Here is a 22,543-nt window from a genome sequence, read left to right as displayed (position 1 = left end):
AATACTTATTCTAAAACAAACTCTTCCAAAAAATTAATTCCTACAATGAGCAGATACTAGATTTTATAGATAAATTGTACAGAATAACAAGTTTTAATTTCTACAATGCAGCAGGTTTTGAAATTCTATGTTTAAACAGTTCAAATATGACACAGTCTTTGTAGGATGGTAATGAATTTATTCTCCGTTAAATTAATGTTAACACTAAAAACCACCAAAAACACAAAAGTTGCACCTTACTGTACTTAGAGTGTCATTTATAGCAGCCTTGTACTGATAAGTTACTGCATATATATTTACATGTCAGAGAAAAGAATACCATGACAGCCATTGTTTTGTTAGACACAAACTCCAATTGCTAAATAACTGATTTGATTAAAAATAAAAGAACTTTCAAAGTACATAAAATGGACAAATGATAGATTTTTTTTGCTATTTTGTTTAACTGTCTGACCTATTAAAAAACAAAAAACACTGCACCGTCCTGCAACAGGCTGTAAACCAGCTGCATCTACCGTTTCTACCCGGTAACAGCTGACACTAGAGGTGGTGTTAATATCAAATATACAACACCACATTGAATGCATGAGATGCTCTTTGATTTTGTTCATGTTTAGAAAAAAGTGAAAGTCAAAGGGTGAATGAATTTGTTTGAGAGTTTGTTCAGTCCCAGTAAAATGGAGTTCAGTCTGTTTAAACTTCTGTGGACACTCTGAGCCTCTGGGATGCAGAAGCCAGGAAGTTCCCAGACTTCACTGTGTGACTGTTGGCCAAGTATGAAGCAATGGCAGAGTTTCCGATTTCTGCACGAGGTAACAGGGCTCAGGGACCTGAGAGTGTCAGGAAGTGAAACTCTACTGCTCACATTGGCTTGATAAATAACATACAGATGCTTCGTTTAGTGTCTTCTTAACACAGCGCTGTGTGACGTTGGACTGTTCATCTAGCTGCAACGGTAAGTAATCACTACCATCTAATCACTTTATTCTCAAGATGAGGGGTAAACAACTCATTAATTTTACTGCGTTTTTACCGAGTTTTTAGGATCTCTAAATGACTGACCTCAAAGCATCTGCAGAAATGATCTTTACACTCATTAAGATAAAAAACACATCTAAAAACTGGACAATTTCATAATGAATGCTTGTTTAATGTATTTTGTACATTGTATTCATTATAGAAAACACATTTTGGACCATGTAAGAGCTTGGAATACACTGAAAATTTAAGCCTATCATGATCACAACCATGTTTCTCTGACAAAAAAAAATGCAGATTTTTACATAAAATTATTGATATAAAATAGAATCAGCCATACAACACAATAAAATGAAGGGTCCTATATTTCTGGTTTTACAGCTATCGTTATATATTCACAGGCTCAAAAAAGCTCATTATTTTTTCATAAAAATACTAAAAGCACAAATATAAAAGACATTAAAATCTTACAAAGAGATACATCATATTTCTAAAGCATAATAATAATGTGGCAGAATTAATTCCACATGAACAATTAAAGTTTTCGGGATTACGGATTTGTTTTAGGTTATTTGGAAGGATGATGATTTTTTTTTTTTTCTAGTTGCTTCTATGTCATATGACCACAGACTCCAAATCTAAACCAGATCATCATCGATATACTGAAAATGATGCATTTGTCATTGTATTTTAGTCCTTTTTCTATTGTACATGAATATTATTATATAAAAATCTGCATTTTTCCGAGCAGTTTTATGGGACCTAACAGGGACTGATTATTAGACTGATGAGTTTAACTAAGGGGCACAGGGTAATCATAGGAGGAAAGAAGAAATAGGGTTTTTTTAATGATTGTACTTTGCTTCTGTACTATTGAATAACGACAGATTTCCAGAGTATTTTGCAGTCTGGTTTAAAATATATTGTTTAACACAGATGTTGGTGTTTAGACTTACCTACTGTAGTTAAACAAATGCAGAGAAACTGGATATTGTCTTATGAGGACAATAATTGAACAAATGTCTTAAAAACAGGGGATTTTGACAGGGGATTTTTGAAGACTAATATAATGATGATTGATTGACTGATTGATCTATGATTGAACGATTGATCGGCATTAACTGACTGATATCGTCCTTCCCTGTCCCCCCAAAAGATTTAGATTCTGAAAACATTACGTGTGTCTAAGATTAACCTCAAATTAATCTTTCCCTTTATTATGAACCTCATAACTGCTGATCTGAACATCAAATTAATACAAAGATAAATAAATCTGAATCGGTGAATGTCAAGCTCAACTTATTTAATCAACGAATGTGAAATTGAGCATCAAACTAAGTGTGAAGGAATGAGTGACCTTTTATTTTCAGTTTACTAATCCAATATCATCCATCAGCCACAGGGACAAACACAGATCATGTTAATTTAATACTAATAAGTGACAAGTTATACTGAGCAAATGTTCTATCAGGGTATATGACTTTTTTTGCATTATGGTATAGTATTTATCATTATACAGTAATTGTTTTGTAAGTTCTATAAGCCCTAAGCAATGTATACTTATATTCAACACTACAGACACTATAAAAATCGTTGTTTTTTAAGTTTGTCATAAAATTGGAGAACCGATGCTTTTCATACTTGACACACTATTGCTTTTCCTGCTGTGACTGACGCATGTAAGGGAGGTTGCCCCATTGCTAACGCTGTACTTCCCATTGTAAACTCCATTGTTAAGTAAGAAGTTCCCATCAGCGCTGCATGTATTTGTAATCACTTCTTTCACCCATACTGAACATTTGATGTAAGCAGTTATGTCCATGCCATGTGACCAGCATTTGACTGAATGAACCTGACAGCATGTGATGTTCTAGTTACTATTCTATTGTTTTGTTGTTTCCCCTTCTTTCAGTTTTGGAATTTATACACAACAGTAACTGGAAAGGACACAGACACAAAATTAATATGTAAATTGTGCTATTTTTTTGCAAATGATGTATGAAAGTAGGGAAGTGACACCTTTTCTGTGATGTATAAACCGTGACTCTGTTGTTCTTACGTGGTTCTATTTGTCCTCAGTCTACAGTTTCCTCCATAATGGCAGATGTATCCAATCCAGTCACTTCGGAGGACACTCAGGATGCCCCCAACCCTAATGTGTCCTCACCTCCACCATACTCTGATATAAACGAACAACCTCCACCCTACTCTGCAGCCCCAGCTACCTACCCTCTACCCAAACCTGAGACAACTGGCACCTATCAGCCCGTCACAGGATATGAGTCTTTCTGTGATATAAACCCAGAAGGCCCTTCGGACACCACCCCACTCATAAGATCAGGTTCTTTTGATGACGCCACAGTGAGAAGGGGGTTTGTTAGAAAGGTTTGTGCTTCTCTGCTGATTTCTGAAGCATCTAAACACAAATAATTCTTATGAAATACACATTTTTTTACTTTTCTAGAAAATAGGGCTGCAACGACTAGTCAATAAATAGTCGACAGTGAAATTAGTCAACAGCTGATATAGTCGTCAATAGATTGTTAGTGACATCATCGTGCCTAACCAGCATCCTGCAATGCTAAACAATGTTTCACCTTGAAGTAGCTCGTCCGAATCTTTGATGCACTGACAGCACGGTACAAAATGTACTTTTGTTAAAGGAAAAATGTTTACTTTATTGCTGATTACAACTCTTGGGTATTTATTTAGTTAACTTTGTTTAGGACTGTAATTGTTATGCACAAAATGCACTTTTGTTTAAGGGAACAAAGTATTTTATTGCTGCTGAGATATTTGTTGAATATTGAATTGAATATTTGTTTAATATACTTCGTTATGCCTTCTAATTGTTGTGCACCAAATGTTCTTATTAAAGGAAAGAGAATGTACTTTATTGCTGCAAATATAAATATAAATAAGAGCTATTGTGTTTTGGTTTTTTTTGTAGTTTATAATCTGACTAGTTGACTCGTTACAGTAGTTACTGACTCATCGACTATTGAAATAGTTATTAGTGGCAGCCCTACAAGAAAACGTTTTTACACTAGATCTTAAACACACTGGTCACCAGGAATCTGATTTATGGAAGGAAGAAAAAGTGGATTTCTTTATCAACTCAGTTATTTTCAACTGTCAAAATCTCTTTATTTCTGTGAACTGACAGAATTTTACTTCCTCTAGTATCTAACTTGTTTTACTAAATAATTATTGTGCACCAAATGTTCATATTAAAGGAAAGAGAAAGTACTTTATTGCTGCAAATATAAATCTAAATAAGAGCTATTGTGTTTTTTTGTAGTTTATAATCTGACTAGTTGACTCGTTGTTACAGTAGTTACTGACTCGTCGACTATTGAAATAGTCATTAGTTGCAGCCCTACAAGAAAACGTTTTTACACTAGATCTTAAACACACTGGTCACCAGGAATCTGATTTATGGAAAGAAGAAAAAGTGGATTTCTTTATCAACTCAGTTATTTTCAACTGTCAAAAATCTCTTTTTTTCTGTGAACTGATACAATTTTACATCCTCTGGTATCTGACTTGTTTTACTAAATCAATCTCATCAGAGAAGATGAAATATTCTAGGGCTCTTAAGTTACAACTCGTATACAGCGCAGCTTTTTCCTTCTCTGTGCAGGTTTTCAGCATCCTGACTCTCCAGCTCCTCTTCACGTTCAGTGTGGTGTGCCTGTTTACCTTCTCCAGTGTGATCAAAGAGGCGGTGCAGACCCACCTGTGGGCCTATCTCAGCTCCTTCATCATTTTCGCTGTAGTCGCCATCGCCCTCACCTGCTGCCAGTCCTTCAGCCGCCGTCACCCCTGGAACATTGTGGGACTGGTGGGTTTCAAATTTAAGACATTAACATCTCAAATGGCCATGAGGAAATCTCATTTTACAGATCAGGGATACACAAAACAAACAAGTGTATGATGATAATACACTAAGAACAGTTACAGATGATGATGATGAGATAGTGTTTAACAGGAAGTAGGTGGTGGATATGAAACACATGCAGTGATCACGTACATGCAGGGAAGTGAAACGTTTTGGTTAAGCTGCTGTGCTGTTGACTCTACCTGAATTAGGTGTTGCTCAATAAAGGGTACCCTACTAAACTACAAGTCATAAAACCACATATACTAAATAGAAAGCAGTACATTTAATCACTCAAAAAGATGTAAAGATTTGACTACTACTGTAAAAAACTTGTGAACATTTAGACCAGAGGTGTCACACATATGGCCCCTGGACCAAAAACTGGCCCACCAAAGGGTCCAATCCAGCCCATGGGATGCATTTGTTAAATGCAAAAGATACACTGAAGATATTAACAATCAAGGGTGTCAAATCATTTTACTTCAGGGATCACATACAGAACAATTCGATCTGAGGTGGGTCAGACCAGTAAAATAACCAGTAAATAAGGAAAACACTTTTTTTTCTCTCTTTTTTTTTAGTGTAAAAAGTAAAATAACATGAAAGTTTTTACATTTAAAAACTGTCCTTTCACAAAAAATGTGAATAACCTGAAAAAAATTGAAACAACATGAAATGTCTCAAGAGAAATAAGGGCAAATTTTAACAATATAAATGTTTTGCGTTTTTGTAGATCCGCTGTGATTATTACAATTACACTTATTTTTTCAGATTTCAGGTTATTTTTTTTTAAAGAATAGGATGTAGATGTAAACATTTTCGTAACGTCATTGAACTTTTTTCGCTCTAAAACATAGAGAAATGTTTGGAGTTGACATTACTTATAGGTTGTTGTGTTCTTATTTTACTGGTCCGGCCCACTTGACATCATATTGGGTTGAATCTGGAACCTGAACTAGAATGAGTTTAACAGCTCTGATTTAGACATTTGACAAACTGGTGCACCTGTTTTTTTGTTTTTGTTGCTGATCAATAAAACCTCACAGGCTCCTTTATTCACTGAGCTAATGTGGTTTTGTTGGTGTGTGAAATTAAATAAAGACTTTGATAGAAACACTGAAGATGTTACTAAGTCAAGTGAAGCTTCTCATGGAAACTACTGTTACCACCTCACTGTCCCCTGCCTCCACCAACCAAAGTTGTGGTTTTACATGTGGTTTACATCTTGCAACAGAGAAGCTGTAAATTCTAAAATGCAGATAACACCAAGAATCTGACCAAATGTGAAATATACTCACAATTTCCTCTGACCTTAGAAACTGGGAGATTTACCCAAATCCCAGAAGAAAACAGACTGTGGACTGTGTGATTTGGGGGAAGTGGAAAATGAATCACATTTTCTTTTGTACTGTCCTCTATATGATGAACTGAGAGCCTTTTTGTTTGAGATGTTTATCCGAAACCCTGATATGTTCTGGAGCACTGATGATAAGATGAAATGGTTGTTTAGTTCAAATGTATATAAATTGCATTATTTGTTTGTAAACCCTGGAAAAAGCAGTGAATGTGTTTGTTTAAATAGGTCAGTATATTATCTGGTATTTGGTCTTTGGTTTATATTTTTGGTGTCTTATAAGTCCATGTAAGGGCTGGGCAATATTCTTATGTAAGATAATGATAAAAATTAATTCATTAATTCCCCTTCTGTTCCCGTGTTATAGCACTGAAAGCTGTCGGGGCAGCTTCCACAAAACATCAGTGTTGCTTGTCCTTTGTCCACCACAATCTAACCTGCTGTTGACTTTTGACAGATTTTGAAAACATTTCAGACCTGTATAGTAAATCAATCCATTAAGCAGTCTACAAAATAAGCTTTTTCAGTCCTACTGTTGTGTAAGTGTTGTTTTAATGTTTGTGCCTGCAGGTCATAGTTACCTTGAGCCTTTCATACATGGTGGGAACCATTGCCTCCTTCCACAACACCAACGCTGTGGTTATTACAATGGCTTCAACACTGGTCATTTCTTTCGCAATCATCCTTTTCTCAATCCAGGTCAGACACACCCTGTCCTCTAAGAGCTTTATATCAAAATGCATACACAAACTATGATACAGACTGACTTGACAGGTAAATTGTAACTGATATAGATATAGATGTCATTTCGCAGCTCATAAGAGAGAACTTTAAGGCAGCGTAGTTGTGAACACTTTACTAATGTTTTTCTGTGTTGTCTGCAGACTCGTTTTGATTTCACTATTTGTTACGGTGTTGCACTGATTCTGGTTGTGGACCTGCTGATGTTCGGGTTTTTCTGCACCTTCTACTACTCTTACATGGCTGATGTCGCCTATGGATGTCTGGGAGCTCTGCTGTACTCACTGGTAGGTGACAGAGACAGAGGCTAATATATACCATAATAATGATAATGCTGAAGAGACATATAAAGTAGAGTGAAACCAAGTAGTTGTGGTGCTCTAGTTGGTTCAGGTAAAGCAGTATTTTTCAACCTTGGGGTCGGGTCCCTACATGGGGTCGCCTGGAATTCAAATGGGGTCGCCTGAAATTTCTCGTAATTGATAAAAAATATTAAAAAATAAAAACTTACTAATAAAAAATATATGATGAGTTGAGAGAGACAATCACAATACATAAAAGACATGACAAACTCTGGAACTGAAGTACTGTTGATCTTTCAAATGTTCATTGTGGTCGGTTTCAGATGCTGCAGCTCTTTCATAATTCATGGTTTCAGTTTGTTTGTTCAGTATTCATTGTCAGCCTTGTAAATCCAAGCTGGACTGACTGTATATATCCTGACCAAGGAAAATAAAATTCTAACTTTGTCCAGTAATCTACACCTGGATTTTCTTCCTCCGTCCATGATGATATACATTATATAGACTAAATGTTGTCTAAAATTAACGTTTATTTGCAACATAGCACAGCAAACTATTACATGATCAAAATCAAATTAATTTTAGCAAAAAAAAAAAAAAAAGTCTTCGTTTTGAATGTCTGGGGTCATCAGAAATTTGAGATGTTAAAATGGGGTCACGAGCGAAAAAAGGTTGGGAACCACTGAGGTAAAGCATAATTTGCTTCCTACTGAGACTCTACTGCTATATTTAAATGTGTTTTGTGCATAATAATGCCTTTCAGATAAACACACACCACTTTATTACTGCTCTCAAACAGACACATAACCTGTTTGTGTTCAAGTGAACCTCAATCATTTCTAGAAAGGACTGTTCTGCTGCCACAAAAAAACAGGAAGTGCATTGCGGTTCTAAATGTGGCATCAAGAAGCATTTTCACTTCATTAAAGGACTTTTGTTTCACACTTAACCCTTTGAAGTTTTTTTTTTTCATTAAAGCACACAGGAAAAAAGCAGCATAATAGGTCTATCAGGAGCACTGACCACACCAGATTACTTGTAATAGAGTTGCAAATACTTTGTTTTTCTTCAATTTCTCTCACATTATTGCAGGAGCACATTTAATGAGTGTCTCAGAACTGTGCTGCCAAAATAAGTTTTGTAAAATATCACAACTGGTTGATACTTGGTGTTAATTTCTCTCCCTGTCCTTACATTATTCTCTCCTCTTCCTGTCTCAGTTCCTGATGATTGACTGTCAGCTGCTGATGGGGACATTCAGCTACCGTCTGAATCCAGAGGAATATGTCAATGCTGCTCTCATGATCTACCTGGACATTATCCTCATTTTCCTCTACTTACTGGGGCGGAGATGACACTGTTAACAAAACAAGACATAAACACACACTCCACACTTTAGCCGCAATGACAATGTTCTTTATTATTATTCTTATGTACTGTATCTAGTGTAACTGTATCCTGTTTGTGACAAACAATGAATGAATGATGGTCAGTATTTTTACAGAACATTGTGTCTGTTTTACATATAAAAATAAAAACTGCTGTAAAAATTGTACATTTACTACATAAAGCTGTGCTAGTGTTTTCCCAATCGATAGCAATCCTGCTAAGTAAAGTCAATCCATGCTAAAGATTATTTCATTCAAATCTGTTGAATCATGAAATTCATCACATCTGTAAGGTTATGTGAGAGATAAGCAGAGCCACAGGAGAAAACCAAAATGATATTAAAGCAGCATGACACAACTTATACTAAGACATATGTAATACAAAGCAGCACAGAGAGAAAATAGTGCAAGATATTTGTCATATCAAGGAATTAATCTTCACCGTTGACTCCCACTACCAAATGAGAAGCCTTCATAAATTAGGAATGGGAACCTGAATTGAAAACCCAGTTAAAAAATGTGAAAATGGGAGAAATTTTGTCATTCTACTGCCTGTCAGTTCATATAATTGTATAACCTTTACATTTATCATATCCCCTTGCATGATACCTGCCTTTCCAAAATACAAAAACCAGTTACAGTAGCTTGTTCCTCTTGTTTGACATACGTTCTACAAAATGACAGCTTCTAAACCCGAGAACAATGACATGACATCCACAGCCTCACCACAGTGAAGAGTAGTTGAACTGGACCCGCAGCAGGTACCTCATGCGTGTCTGGGCAGGATTGTAAACAATGAACTCATTGTAGAGGAGGGAGTATCCACTGGTTTTACCCGCCCCCGTCTTCACCCCTGGTCCCATCGGCACGATCACACCATCTCTGACAAGAGACAGGGACACATGTTCAATGACAGGACACTCATGATGTAAAATTAACTTGGTCTTGAAAGGTGCGGGAGACTTTCCTCACCAATTTTTCATCAAATCTGTAAAACCCCAGTCATAGCATACGTATCACGAACCTCCGCTTCCCACAATGCACACTGCGACAAAATTCTGAAGATGCCCGAGTTACCTCCTGGCTCTGTTTGTAAACACATGGTTTGTTTATGGTGGATGGCACTTCGAAATTGCTCACCATGAGGGAAGAGATTCAGGTGAGTAATCACAGAAAGACTTACAGATCCGTGATACTTAGGCTAATACTGGGGTTTTACAGATTTGATGAAAAATTGGTTACGAAAGTCTGCCGCAGCTTGAATAACTTCAACCAGTAACAGCTTATGAGGAGAGAAATTCATTTAAGAATTTACTCCAATTAAAAAAATTGTTTCCTGTAATTAGATATGTTCATACTGTAGGTAAACATGTAAATTAAGTGCATAATCTATTAAGGACAATCAAATCTGAGTTATATGTGGGAGCTGTAAATCAAATGCTGGCATTTTCTTGGATAGTGGTTTCCCATAATAAACCATTTTTTGGGTTATGAAACTACAGACGAGGCAAAAACACATAAGAAGTGAAGTCAGTCCATCAGAGTGAGTCACTACAGAGCAGAGGGCAACATTTAGCCTTTTGACTTTTATTTAAGACTAGACTCCAAATGGATGTCTCTCTATAGGAAAAGTCTTATCTATAAAGTGTCTAAAAAGAAACTGTAAGCATCATGGGTAATCTACTTAAACGATGTAATTAAAATCATTAGGATACTAAATTAAGTAGGTGGTTGCAGGTCAAATATGTATGTTTTTCATTTGTGTAATTCAAGAAATAATATTATTACTGTTGAATCTTTTACAGACATAAAAGGAAAGTGTTCAGACGTTAATTATTCTGCAGTAAGAAAATACAGAGGTAACTATAAATGAGAAAGTAACCTTTAAGAAGCCTTTTCCTGCCATTACTCAAATGGTGTTTGAGTTATTTATTTCGTTATGTAGAAGTTTATCATGTCTTTTACTTTTATTGTCATGTGCTACTGTGATGAACAGACCACCCCTTTCTTCAGAAGATGTACTGACATATGACAAGTAAATCAATGTTTTGGCCTGCATGAAATGTATCAGTATAATGAGGCAGACTAACAGGATAACAGAGTTTTTGGGGTCAGGTCCGGTCTGTCCCAGGCCTTTGGTGCTGTGTTTTCCAGGAGGCAGATTATTGGCCTCATAGTCAGCGTCCAGCAGCTCGTTAGAGTCTCCCAGGGCAACCTACAAACACATACACTGATCAGCCATAACATAATGATCATTCATATGCAAAGTGGTATTAATGTTGATTATCTCATCCCAATGGGACCTGTCATCAGGTTAGATATATTAGGCAGGAAGTGAACATTTAACCCTCGAAGTTGATGATGTGTTAGAAATAGCAAAATAGACAAGAGTGGGGATCTGAGCAACTTTGACAAGGGAGAAATTGTGACAGAGTGATGACCCTTGTCAACGTCACTCATTTCCTAATGCTGCTGATTTTTCTGCTTCCAACACATCAGCTTTGAGGACTAAATGTTCACTTGCTGTCTAATATAACCAACCCAGTGAAAGGTACCATTGTAGTGTGTGTGTTGGCACATAAGACAACACGACAGGGACAAAAAACTGATGTTTACATGTATTAACAGGGTCTGAAAAAGCAGAATTTATCTTTAAAGTGTAAGTTGCCTGATAGCTATAGTTGCAACAATTTAAAAAGTAATAAGCTATAAAATAAACTCAACTCAATAATTTATAATCACTGTTTTCCTTTCTCACATTTGATGATCAACCTTCACATATTGTACTATTTGGGTCAAATCTCACCAGTTTTGACATTGGACAGCAGTAAAAACTCAATATGTTATAGTTCATTTGTAGTCTTAACCCATAAAGACCCAGTGCTACTTCTGTGGTGGTTCCAGAATATTTTTTTGTCTATATTTAGCTTTTCTTAAGTAATTTATTGCCATTTATTATGACATTATCCTCTGTATTTTGCTTTTTTTGAGAACATCAGGTATTTTCCTATATTTAATTCACTGATCATGTAGTTGTTCATAAAAGCTCAGATTAAAGTTGAGGGTTATTATATCAAAAACAGAGAAACTGAAGAAAAAGTTACTTTTTCACCAAAATACATCATTAACTAAACATAAAATAAGCATCTCCATCCACTGTCATTGATCCAACTCCATGGATTTTACTGGTGAATCAACGTTGTAGAAGATGACTGTGTTTCCATGGTAACTACGGAGCCTCTGAAGGTCTGAATGGGTCATATCTGATGACCATGAAAAGATGATAAACTGTATTTTACACCAATTATTTACATGGATTGATAAGATCGGTGGCTGTTTGGGTCTTTATGGGTTAAATGTAACGACTTTTAATAATTTGACCCAAAAAGCATCATAAGAGTATTTTTTTTTCTTTTTTAAATAAATGTACACTTAGGTTTCAGTTTCAATGAAATATATTTAAATCACATATTCATATCATATATTTAAATCAGTATTTGTTTTGAGAAGATTTTTGGGCCAGGTCAAATGTGAAACATGTACTGAAGGTTTTGCTAATTATTCTAGAAAAGTCAGTCATATAATGTAGGTAGTTACAAGTCTGTGGGGGTTAACTGGGGTTAATGTGCCATGTTTTATGAAATTTTATAGATCGACAGAGAAAAGCAAATGTCAAATGTGCATATTCATTACACTGAGGTGAGATTAAATGTGCCCATGACAGAGTTAATGCCTCACCTCACACAGTAGCAGCATTCCAATATTATTGGACTGCTGATTGGCAAAGCAGTAGTTGGCGCTCTTTGATGACATGTCAGCAAAATAGATACCTTTACCAAACTAGATGAAAAGACAGAAACAGCAAAATGACAAAAGCTGTAAGATGATTTTTTGCAGGTTATGAATATATGTACTGTATGTAACTGAAAAAAAACCCATCAATTTTGAGAAAAAAACATGTTAAGAGATTCTGCTAAAGTTTCACAACTGAGAATTTTTTTTTTTTAATGTATCCTGTCGAACTAAAAGCGCAGGAGACACAACGTGATATCATGACTTGTGTAAATATACACGCCACTTTCAATCCACGTGTTATGTGTATGCATTATAAGCTTTCCATGTATATGTTCACACTGCGTCAAATACCATGCACTGAGGGTTAGGGTTACGTGAAGCGGAGATCTTGGCGTAAATTGACATACGATCAAATGGCGTTGAGTAACACGCAAAAAGATGAAAATTCATATGTATAGGACGCCAAATGCCATACAACCTGGCGCGACATAAAACGTGATTTCATGAGATGAGTCTCGGAGACAAAGAGAAGCAGGTTAAGTGTTGATGCATTTTTCAGTCAATCTCCTGGTCCATGGTCATCTCATGCGCCCTACCATGTAGCCAGTGACGGGTGCTTCAGGTGGGGCCACTCGGAGCCCCTTACTGAGGATGCCCACCCAGTTAGTCAAACGGGACCCATGCCACAGCAGAGTCCTGTCAGAAACACACACATGGAGGTTGACTGTCAAGACGTACATATATATGACATAACCGCAAAAAACACACAACATTCAAAGTCATAGTTTGAATGTAATTTGCACACATTACACACAATATTCCACAACACAAATAATCCACAGACTCAAGTTACAGCTCCATCCCTTTAAACACATTGCCGCAGCCTATTATTATTGCATTTAAAGTTAGAACAAGCTGTATATGTTGTAATTATTACAAATGACACCTAATTTATTGTCTTATAATTGCATTTGTACAAGTTACAGATATGAACTGAACTGTAACTCAAAAATCAAGGTCTAAACAGAACAGTCCATTTGAGAACGGTTCAGTCTACTGTCACATACAGATTCACTGTGACAACATAGACTACAGGGGATTCTAAAAGTCAAGGAACCTTCCTTAATTGTCACTTAGTTTGGAGAAAAGACAAAAGCCCTCCTTACTGAATAATACACTCATAAACAGAACAGACCAGCGAAGGTAGAAAGCAACCCCCCTCCCCCCCAGTTCAGTGGGTCAGTAACACAGTGACACATGTAACAGTTGTATCAAAGTTTACTTAACTTTACCCCACATGGAGATATTTGTTAATTCAATGAAAATGTTCTCCTTTTGTGCACCTATAATCAAACTGTGCATTATTAATTCTTATTACACTGTGACTCAGAAGTATTGTACCTTTCAGTGATCATTCAATCATTCTATGATTACATTAATTTCATTCATATGTTACTCAAATTATTATGATTTGCTGTATTCTGGTCTTTCTTTTCTCACTATGTATAAAATGTATCTAGGATTTTATTTTCCTGTTGATTTTCCATTTATTTATTTATAAGCACAATGAATTTGTGCCTTTGTACATGAAATGCACTATATAATGTAAACAGACTTGGAAAAGAAGAAAGCAATTGCATTTAAATGCTTTTTACACTGGCAAAGCAACTGCCTACTTCTTCACTGAAATGTTATTTTCTGTTATGGTTAGTTCTTTTGTGATTTAAAAAAAAAAAAAAAAATCAAACAATCAAAGAGGATTATGGGAGCTTTAACAACATCAAAGATCCTCATGCATCCTTGATGTTTCAGCCTTCTGAGTCAACATTGGAAGAGTCATCTGATGACATAGTTTGAAGAATCCTTCCTTGACTTTGAGAAACACCCTATTAATGGTATTTATCCTTTACTACCTGTTGTGCAGCTGTGAGAGGAAGTTGTCACTCTCCCCTGCTCTGTCCACAGAAAAAATGTCAAGCACAGTCATGGTGTAATCACGGTGGGTGGAGGCGTGAGTGGACTGCAGGTACTTTTCTATCACCTATGAGTGGTAACAATAAATACATATCATTCAAGTTATAATAGTAACAACAATTTTATTCCATGTAGTTTTTTTAATGCAACTCCTGAACAAAGCAGTATTTACCAGTCTTGTGTTCTCAAAAGAAACATACATACTTGGTATTCTTTGGTGTTGGTGTCCAGAGGCTGCAGTTTGCATTGCATGGACTTGTATTGTCTGTCCAGAGGATGCTCATCACTTGCTTCACTGGACTGAACCATTTTTACTGCTATCTGGATGTCACTAAGCGCCTAAACAAAAACCGAAAGACAGAGATACATACTGTATGTAACACTTTATCAAATGAGATTAACTGAAGATAAAGGCTGTACAATTTACTCAACATTTAAATTCATAATTCTCATTGTCACTTATATCATCTAATGCAGAAGCATTTTTACCTCTAACAGTTCAATTTTTTCCTTCAGCTCCTCTTCAGTGCGGATGACTGGTGGCGTTTTTAAGCTGAAAGTTGAAATATTTTAGTTTCGCTTTCAGATAACAATCATTTGACAGTCAGGCATTTATTTTTCACCTTTCTAGTGGGTCAGCTATATATTACCTACCCAAAGTCATGAGGGATGCGAGTGTAAAACTGGTTGCAGGCCTCCAGCAGCTCACGATTGCTGCCCTTCTTCTTCAAACAGTCCTCGATTCTCTTCAAAGCAGTGTAGCCTGCACGGATCTGCTCTGAGGTCAGTTTGCCTGTAGACATAGAAGAAAATGGTGAAATATGTGGAAAAAATAGATCAGGTCGGAACACTACACAAACTCATAAACAGGTGGTGCAATCTGAGAGATGTTTATTTTGTTGTGTGAATGCATTTTATTACATATAATCTTAAACTACAGACACTCTTACTAAACCTTAAAATTCAAAATAAAGAAAGCAACACCAGGTAGACATCAGGACAAATTTCTGACCAAGAGGAGCTTTCCGGGTGTCAAACTTCATCTCCAGGACACACTCCTCCATGGCTTTCAGGTCACAGATGAGCTCCAGAAGTGACTGGACCTTCACATCCAGGTTAGAGGTCTTTTTTTTGGGCGCAGAATCCACCTCAGTCTGGTTCTGCTCCTGCAGCAGTGAAACAGCGACAGACTTTGCCTTCACACACTGATCAGAGGTTTTTATTTGAAAAACAAATTATAAACCACTTGTTTCCACTGAGTCAATGTTGTTGCACTTGCCTTTTGATCCGTGCTGTAGTCCATCATCACCATGTCATACTTTCCAGCCACTTTCTCAAAACTTGCCCGGTGTTCCCACTCGTTCTTTGTCTTGTCAAGGAACCTGCAAAAACATGAAGTATTTCATTAATTTCACTGAATCCACTTCTATAAGAACATGAATGGAAAGCGATTTTTAAATAAATGATCTCACTTTTTCTTGAAGATGTCTTTGGCTTTCAACAGATCCCCACCACAAGCTGTCAAACTGTTTTGACCCACTTTGCCCACTGTGAAGACAGAAACCACCAGAACGCTATTACTGAAGGTCCTACACTGGAAAAATCCTTAAAGTTTCTGATCATTTTCATCTAACTACATCCAATAAACAGAGCAAAATCCACCATAAATGAACTCACCTCTGCCCCATCTCATCCAAACGCTGTAAGCTTTGGAACTATCATCTTCCAGCAGTTGGATCAGGTAATATTTGTTGTTATTGAACTGCAAATTGGTCTGCAAAATAATTACAGAATTGTGCTGTAGAATCAGTTCATTTCCAGCCATGAGAAGCTAAAACTAAAAAAAAAGTATTCATAACATACAGCCCCTTTAAGATAAGATGTATTATAGAAGCTACCTTATCAGTAGTAGAAAAAAGTTATGTTAATACTAAAGTGTTTGATTTTTGTAGGAAAAAAGCTTCTCTGTTTCTTCAATTAGCATATATAAATGTCACTGTGTGAGCATCATTACCTGGTTTAGCATCACGTCATAAACATCATTTCCTTCACTATAAACATGAGCCTGAGAGGGAGAAAGATGAAAGTTACACCAAATGTAAATCATATAGACTATAACTTATTTTATGGCATCTCTAAAAATGCAGATAAAGAAAACTAGAATTTGAATGACACTTGCATTAGTTTAACTCTTCTTCAAGATACAAGTTAAAACCTCAGCATATAAATAATCAACTCTTATGTACATATGGTACATTGTAATTTCTTTTACAAGCATCAGAATAATTGTTGTGGCACAACTTTTGTGTTTTTTGACCTCAGCATACTAAAGCACAATAATGCACTTGCCTGAGTAAAGTAAATAAGTAAAAGGTCCAACACAAAGCTACATTTGGTAAACATACTAAAGAAAAGACACAACACATTTGTTTAACAGATTATAACCTTGTTGTCACAGCAGAAAGAGGAAATGTGACTGAAGCAAAGAGTCTAAAACAACAGGTGTAAAACCATCAGCACAACCAATGATAGTCATATCATGATTTCCTATGTTGTATAAATACAAATATTTTACCTTTCCAAGTTTGGCTTTACATTCAGAGTCCACAGGAGCTTTTCCCTTCATGACCACAGTCTTCACAACCTCTGTTCAACAGCAACATGGTGAAATGACAGTTACTATAAGGTAAAGGCTTCTTAACCTTCCTTGTGTGTTAGCTTTCTGTTCCCATCTCTTCTGTTAATGGGTTGGTTTTGACCCATGTCTTAAATCCGCTGTAAAAACAGTTATCTATTATCCAGTTTGTTTCTCATCTCTTGGTTACCTTGTTAGGCTTCCTTATCCATGAAAATATTGGTTTTAATATTTCTGGTGTGGGCCTCTGGGCCTTTGTTTTGTCAGTATACCCCTCCATGACCCTCTGCAAGTCACCCACTATACTGAATTGACCTCACATGTCTGGACATGCCTGTCTTTGCTTGTTTTGTTTTTGTGCAGAGTACACTAGATAACAAGGCAAAATGAACATCCCCAAAAGCTCATATGATTGGGAGAGGAGCTGGCTGTCAGTATGTTGGCGGACAGTGCACCTATGATTTCAGTTTTCAGCTGTAATTATTGCTTTATAATCTTATATTTATAACTGAGTTGATAATGACCCTAACAACACTAAGATCATAATTTCAACCAGAGCATTTCATAATTTAGTGGAATTTTTTTTTATTGTATTATTTTTTGAAATAGAGGTTCCTGACAAAGTCAAAAAGCCTTGATGCCATACACACATTTTCTGTGGTTCATTTATGCATTTAAAACCTACAATGGGTCGGTGCCAACCCTAACACAACAGGAAGATTAAAACTGATAGATTCAGAAATAGCAAAAACTCTTCATGATAGCACAGCATAGAATTGAGCTTCTCCACTAGTTGTCTGCCCTGCATGAACTTTATGAAAATCAGACCCAGTTTACCTCCAGTCTTCTTTTCTTCCTTAGGCATTTCTTCAGTTTTTACTTGAGTTTTGCTTTGGCCTCTTTTCCTTTTCACTGCCGGCTGCTCTTCAGTCTCCTCCTCTTCCTGTTTGATTTCAGCTGGTGTCCCATTATTAGCAACTGATTCATTGCCTTCATTTAAACTTTCTACACAAAGAAGACAGGAGAAGACACATTTTATCTCCAAAATGAATGTTGTGACCTTTTCAAATAAACAACATATGAATAAATTAACCATAAATGCAACAATGTGCAGATCGCCAAGGGACTGCAGATGAATATTAGTCTTGGTTATAATCCTGCGTATTTACATGTGCATACTCATTAATATGCATTGTCCCTTCATAACTTAATAAATGAATACAGTGCTGTAAATTCAGATATATGTGTGACAAGTGAGACATAAATTTAAAAATGCCTAGGGAAACTGAAAAATATAATGCCAAATAGTTTACACTGATAGAAGATAATAATAATGTATAAAACAAAGGGATTAGATGTGACTGTGAAACCCTTTTACTTTATTAAAAAGTGCTGTGGAGGGTAGTTACATACCTGTTTTTACAATCTGAGAGCGAATCTTCCTCTTGTACTTTGTGACTGGATTTATCTGAACCATCTTCTTCAGGTCGACATCATAGGTCCTCCCAGGACCAAGAGACAAGGTAACAGAGGTTTCCCCTGAGGAGACAGCAGAGTCCAACAGGGTGCAGTCTGAGGGTGGGTAAGACACCCACTGTCCTTCATCTCCTTGCCACTGCCACACTGATCAAACACACAGGGGGTACAGAGGGGATATTTATGAGTCAATATCACTATAAACAGGGTTCATACACATTTTTAATGGTCAAATTTAAGCACTTTTCAAGGGTCATTTTCAAATTTTTCCAGCACAGCACCTTATTGCTGGGGTATAATACATATCTACAGGAATACATATCCTCATAACTATGCTATAAACATCTAAAATTATGTTTCATAATAGGAAAAAGCTTAGAAATTAAAGGGGAACACAAAGTTTTATCCCAAAAAAGGGAAGCCACTTGGCATTCTGCAGACACACTTGTACTGCGACAAAGATTAAGAATAAATGTACCTGGAGTCAACCTGAGAGCACCTAACAATTTTCTTTTTTTACATAAAGTTTTATTTTTCAAAACATATCACCTCTGTGTAAGTAGCTTTGATTTGCCATCTAACCTGGCTGAGTTAATATAAAAAAATAAATGAATAAACAGAGTAAAATTCCAAGAACTTAAAAGCACTTAAACTAAAATTCAAGCACTTTTCAGACCTTGAAAACACAACATTGAAATTCAAGCATTTTCAAAGATTTCAAGCACCTGTACAACTCTGTATAAAGGTGCCTTTGGTGTCCCCCAGCAGAATCTAACTGTCACCATAAACATATTGCAGATATAGTGAAATTCTGGGATTTTATTCTGAATGGGTTAATACTTGCACGTATATCAGTACAATTTTAAACCTCTTGAAATGTCATTTTATTATTTTTATACAATTTTCTTTGAGGGAATGCATATGATTTGTGCATGTCCCTCACACTGCCCTTCTAACTTTAGTGAGTTTGATAAGTGTTTAAATGACAAAAAAAAAAAAGTAAATACTTTCTAGGTGTTGTCATTATACTCAACAAGTCATAGTCTATATTTTATTTTCATAATAAATTTAACATATTTAACATTCTACACGTGTCCTTAAAATTATTGTCCGTCCTATCACTTTGGGGACTGGGCCCTTTAATAATCTGGTTGATGCAATCACTGAATCACTGCTTGTACTTTGTCTGCTTGCAAAAAATTTATTACAAATAAGGGAGCTTGACCTACATACATTTATAACAGCCTACACTCTACTTAACACATTGAACATAAAGTTACGTGGAAAATCTCGGGGGTTTTTTAGGACATTTTGAAGTTTGAAAGGCACCTTATAGTAATACTGATACTTATACATTTCCTCAAAAAACAAAACCTGAATGTTACATTTAGCATTTAGAGCAGGGGTGTCAAACATGCGGCCCGGGGGCCAAATCCGGCCCGCCAAAGGGTCCAGTCCGGCCCTTGGCATGAATTTGTGAAATGCAAAAATTACACTAAGATATTAACAATCATTTTAGTTCAGGTTCCACATTCAGACCAATATGATCTAAAGTGGGTCAGACCAGTAAAATACTATCATAATAACATAGAAATAATGACAACTGCAAATTTTTCTCTTTGTAAATGTAAATATTTTCATGTATTTACACTAAAACAAAGATTAATTTCGCAAAAAATGTGAATAACCTGAAAAAATATGCACAACCTGAAATGTCTTAAGAGAAGTAAGTACAATTTCAACAATATTCTGTCTGTTACTAAATGTTTTGTGTATTTGTACATCCACTGTGATCTGTAAGTTATAATGTACATGTTTAAATGAAAAACTGAGGCAAAATATTGTTAAAATTATACTTATTTTTCCAGTTTGTTTATGTTATTCACATCTTTTGAAAGGATAGTTTGTAGATGTGAACCTTTTCATGATGTAAATTTACTTGTTTCACTCTAAAACACAGATAAAAGTTTGGAGTTGACATATAATAACATAATAAAATATAAATTTTACAGGTCTGGCCCTCTTCAGATCAAATTTAGTTGAATGTGGCCCCTGAACCAAAATGAGTTTGACACCCCTGATTTAGAGAGAAAGTAGCGACAGTCCTGTTGTCACCAACGATTCCATGACAAATGCCCACAAGACAAATGTCCACAACCTTAATGAAAAAAGAGACAAATGCCCACAATTTGTAGTATGGCATTATTCCAATGGGGGAACTATATGAAGCATGCAAATACTGCAGATATTTTAAATACATATGTACTGCAGATATCTACATATGTAATCAGTATTCAGTTGTTAAGCAACAATAGTCCAGATACTTATGTCATTGTAACATTATTGATACAGGATCTGAATTAAGCCTTTATGATGTGTGAATACATTAAAATACTGCAAAAGGACAGTTTAATTTCGATTTCTTTTTCTGGAGAACATTTTATGAATACTCAGGTGCTACATATACATACATATATATATATATATATATATATATATATATATATATATATATATATATATATATATATATATATATGTGTGTGTGTGTGTGTGTGTGTGTGTGTGTGTGTGTGTGTGTGTGTGTGTGATTTTTAAACAGATTGTCTTCAATGGCATTCTTGACTGCCCGCAGACCGTCTGAATTAAGCCTTTATGATGTGTGAATACATTAAAATACTGCAAAAGGACAGTTTAATTTCGATTTCTTTTTCTGGAGAATATTTTATGAATACTCAGGTGCTACATATACATACATATATATATATATATATATATATATATATATATATATATATATATATATGTGTGTGTGTGTGTGTGTGTGTGTGTGTGTGTGTGTGTGTGTGATTTTTAAACAGATTGTCTTCAATGGCATTCTTGACTGCCCGCAGACCGTCTGAATTAAGCCTTTATGATGTGTGAATACATTAAAATACTGTAAAAGGACAGTTTAATTTCGATTTCTTTTTCTGGAGAATATTTTATGAATACTCAGGTGCTACATATACATACATATATATATATATATGTGTGTGTGTGTGTGTGTGTGTGTGTGTGTGTGTGTGTGTGTGTGATTTTTAAACAGATTGTCTTCAATGGCATTCTTGACTGCCCGCAGACCGTCCCTTACAGTGTCTTTGATCTGTGTGAGGGTACTTCATGGTATGTGCTACATTAAATAAAAATGCAATGGACAGTTCAATTTAACATGTAAATGCAAATACAGATTTTTCTTACATGGGACTTCAACATATTCTTTAAGTTTATAACTCGTCGAGGCGAATATTTCACATATGAATCCTCAGGCGATGGGACTTGTAGTGTTTGTTTAATTTAACATGTAACATTTTTCCTCAGTAGCTATGAATATGTCTACATACGGAGGTGATGGGATATCAAAGGTACTGTTTTTTGCATTTCCTTACTAACAATGTATATAATTTTGTTACTTTTGTTGCTAATAAAATATTATGAAATAAAGTTGTGGGCATTTGTCTCTTTTTTCATTAAGGTTGTGGACATTTGTCTGCGCACAGTCACCAACACATTACTTATTGACAGTACGTATGACATTTGATAAAGCGTTTTCATGGAAGACTTAAAGTGGGGCTACATTAAAGTGATACGTCCAGCCCAGCAATAGTTCAGTCTTTTGCAACAGAAAGTGTCTCTGGGGTAGACAAATATTGCTTTATATCTTTCTAATGTTGTCCATCCATGTTGCCCAGACATGTCCTGATCCCAAACAGCAGCTAGCCATCCTGTCAGGCTAACTGCACACAAACACCAACCTGTTTTAGACTCACTGTCACCGTTTTCTGCTGCACTCTGCTGGCTTTTATTTCTTGAACTTCTTGCTCTCCTCATCGTGGTTTATAGTAAACAGGGCGTTACAGTAATTCGAGGGACAAAACGAGAAAGAAACAAAGAGGACGACAAAACTTTCTCCCTTGTACTGTTTTGGCGCCGGTGACGACCGTGTATTGGAAAGATGTGTCACTCCATCTACGCATG

The 22,543-nt window shown here is 35.9% G+C and overlaps 2 protein-coding genes across 2 annotated transcripts; one reads left to right on the top strand and one right to left on the bottom strand.

The window, feature by feature from the left end:
* Positions 1–820: 820 nt before the first annotated feature.
* On the top strand, positions 821–8,819 carry LOC115437825 (protein lifeguard 1). The gene is made up of 6 exons (XM_030161174.1): positions 821–955; positions 3,058–3,363; positions 4,622–4,822; positions 6,786–6,914; positions 7,100–7,243; positions 8,479–8,819. Exons 2-6 carry the CDS (start codon positions 3,076–3,078, stop codon positions 8,611–8,613), a joined length of 897 nt encoding a protein of 298 aa, XP_030017034.1. The 5' UTR covers positions 821–955; positions 3,058–3,075; the 3' UTR covers positions 8,614–8,819.
* Positions 8,659–22,514, bottom strand: parp2 (poly (ADP-ribose) polymerase 2). Its single transcript, XM_030161173.1, has 17 exons — positions 22,321–22,514; positions 18,464–18,673; positions 17,888–18,055; positions 16,991–17,061; positions 16,430–16,480; positions 16,093–16,189; positions 15,888–15,963; positions 15,695–15,797; positions 15,428–15,581; positions 15,070–15,208; positions 14,905–14,968; positions 14,620–14,754; positions 14,355–14,482; positions 13,038–13,137; positions 12,385–12,486; positions 10,737–10,861; positions 8,659–9,528 (listed from the first exon to the last, which is right to left on the bottom strand). Exons 1-17 carry the CDS (start codon positions 22,394–22,396, stop codon positions 9,369–9,371), a joined length of 1,959 nt encoding a protein of 652 aa, XP_030017033.1. The 5' UTR covers positions 22,397–22,514; the 3' UTR covers positions 8,659–9,368.
* Positions 22,515–22,543: the final 29 nt, after the last annotated feature.

This window comes from Sphaeramia orbicularis, chromosome 17 (genome assembly GCF_902148855.1).
Source record: "Sphaeramia orbicularis chromosome 17, fSphaOr1.1, whole genome shotgun sequence".
In the NCBI taxonomy this organism is placed as follows: Eukaryota; Metazoa; Chordata; class Actinopteri; order Kurtiformes; family Apogonidae; genus Sphaeramia; species Sphaeramia orbicularis.
Note: the sequence above shows the minus strand (reverse complement) of the source record. Positions and strands in the feature narration are given on the sequence as shown.

What these genes read in the sequence shown, in the direction of transcription:
- LOC115437825 (XM_030161174.1), top strand. Translation starts at nt 3,076, where the DNA reads ATGGCAGATGTATCCAATCCAGTCACTTCGGAGGACACTCAGGATGCC. An exon ending in CCTGGAACATTGTGGGACTG is followed by an intron (nt 4,823 to 6,785) that starts GTGGGTTTCAAA and finishes TTGTGCCTGCAG; the next exon opens with GTCATAGTTACCTTGAGCCT. An exon ending in TCATCCTTTTCTCAATCCAG is followed by an intron (nt 6,915 to 7,099) that starts GTCAGACACACC and finishes TGTTGTCTGCAG; the next exon opens with ACTCGTTTTGATTTCACTAT.
- parp2 (XM_030161173.1), bottom strand. Translation starts at nt 22,396, where the DNA reads ATGAGGAGAGCAAGAAGTTCAAGAAATAAAAGCCAGCAGAGTGCAGCA. An exon ending in TGACAGTGAGTCTAAAACAG is followed by an intron (nt 18,674 to 22,320) that starts GTTGGTGTTTGT and finishes GTGTTTGATCAG; the next exon opens with TGTGGCAGTGGCAAGGAGAT. An exon ending in ATGACGTGATGCTAAACCAG is followed by an intron (nt 16,190 to 16,429) that starts GTAATGATGCTC and finishes ATTATTTTGCAG; the next exon opens with ACCAATTTGCAGTTCAATAA.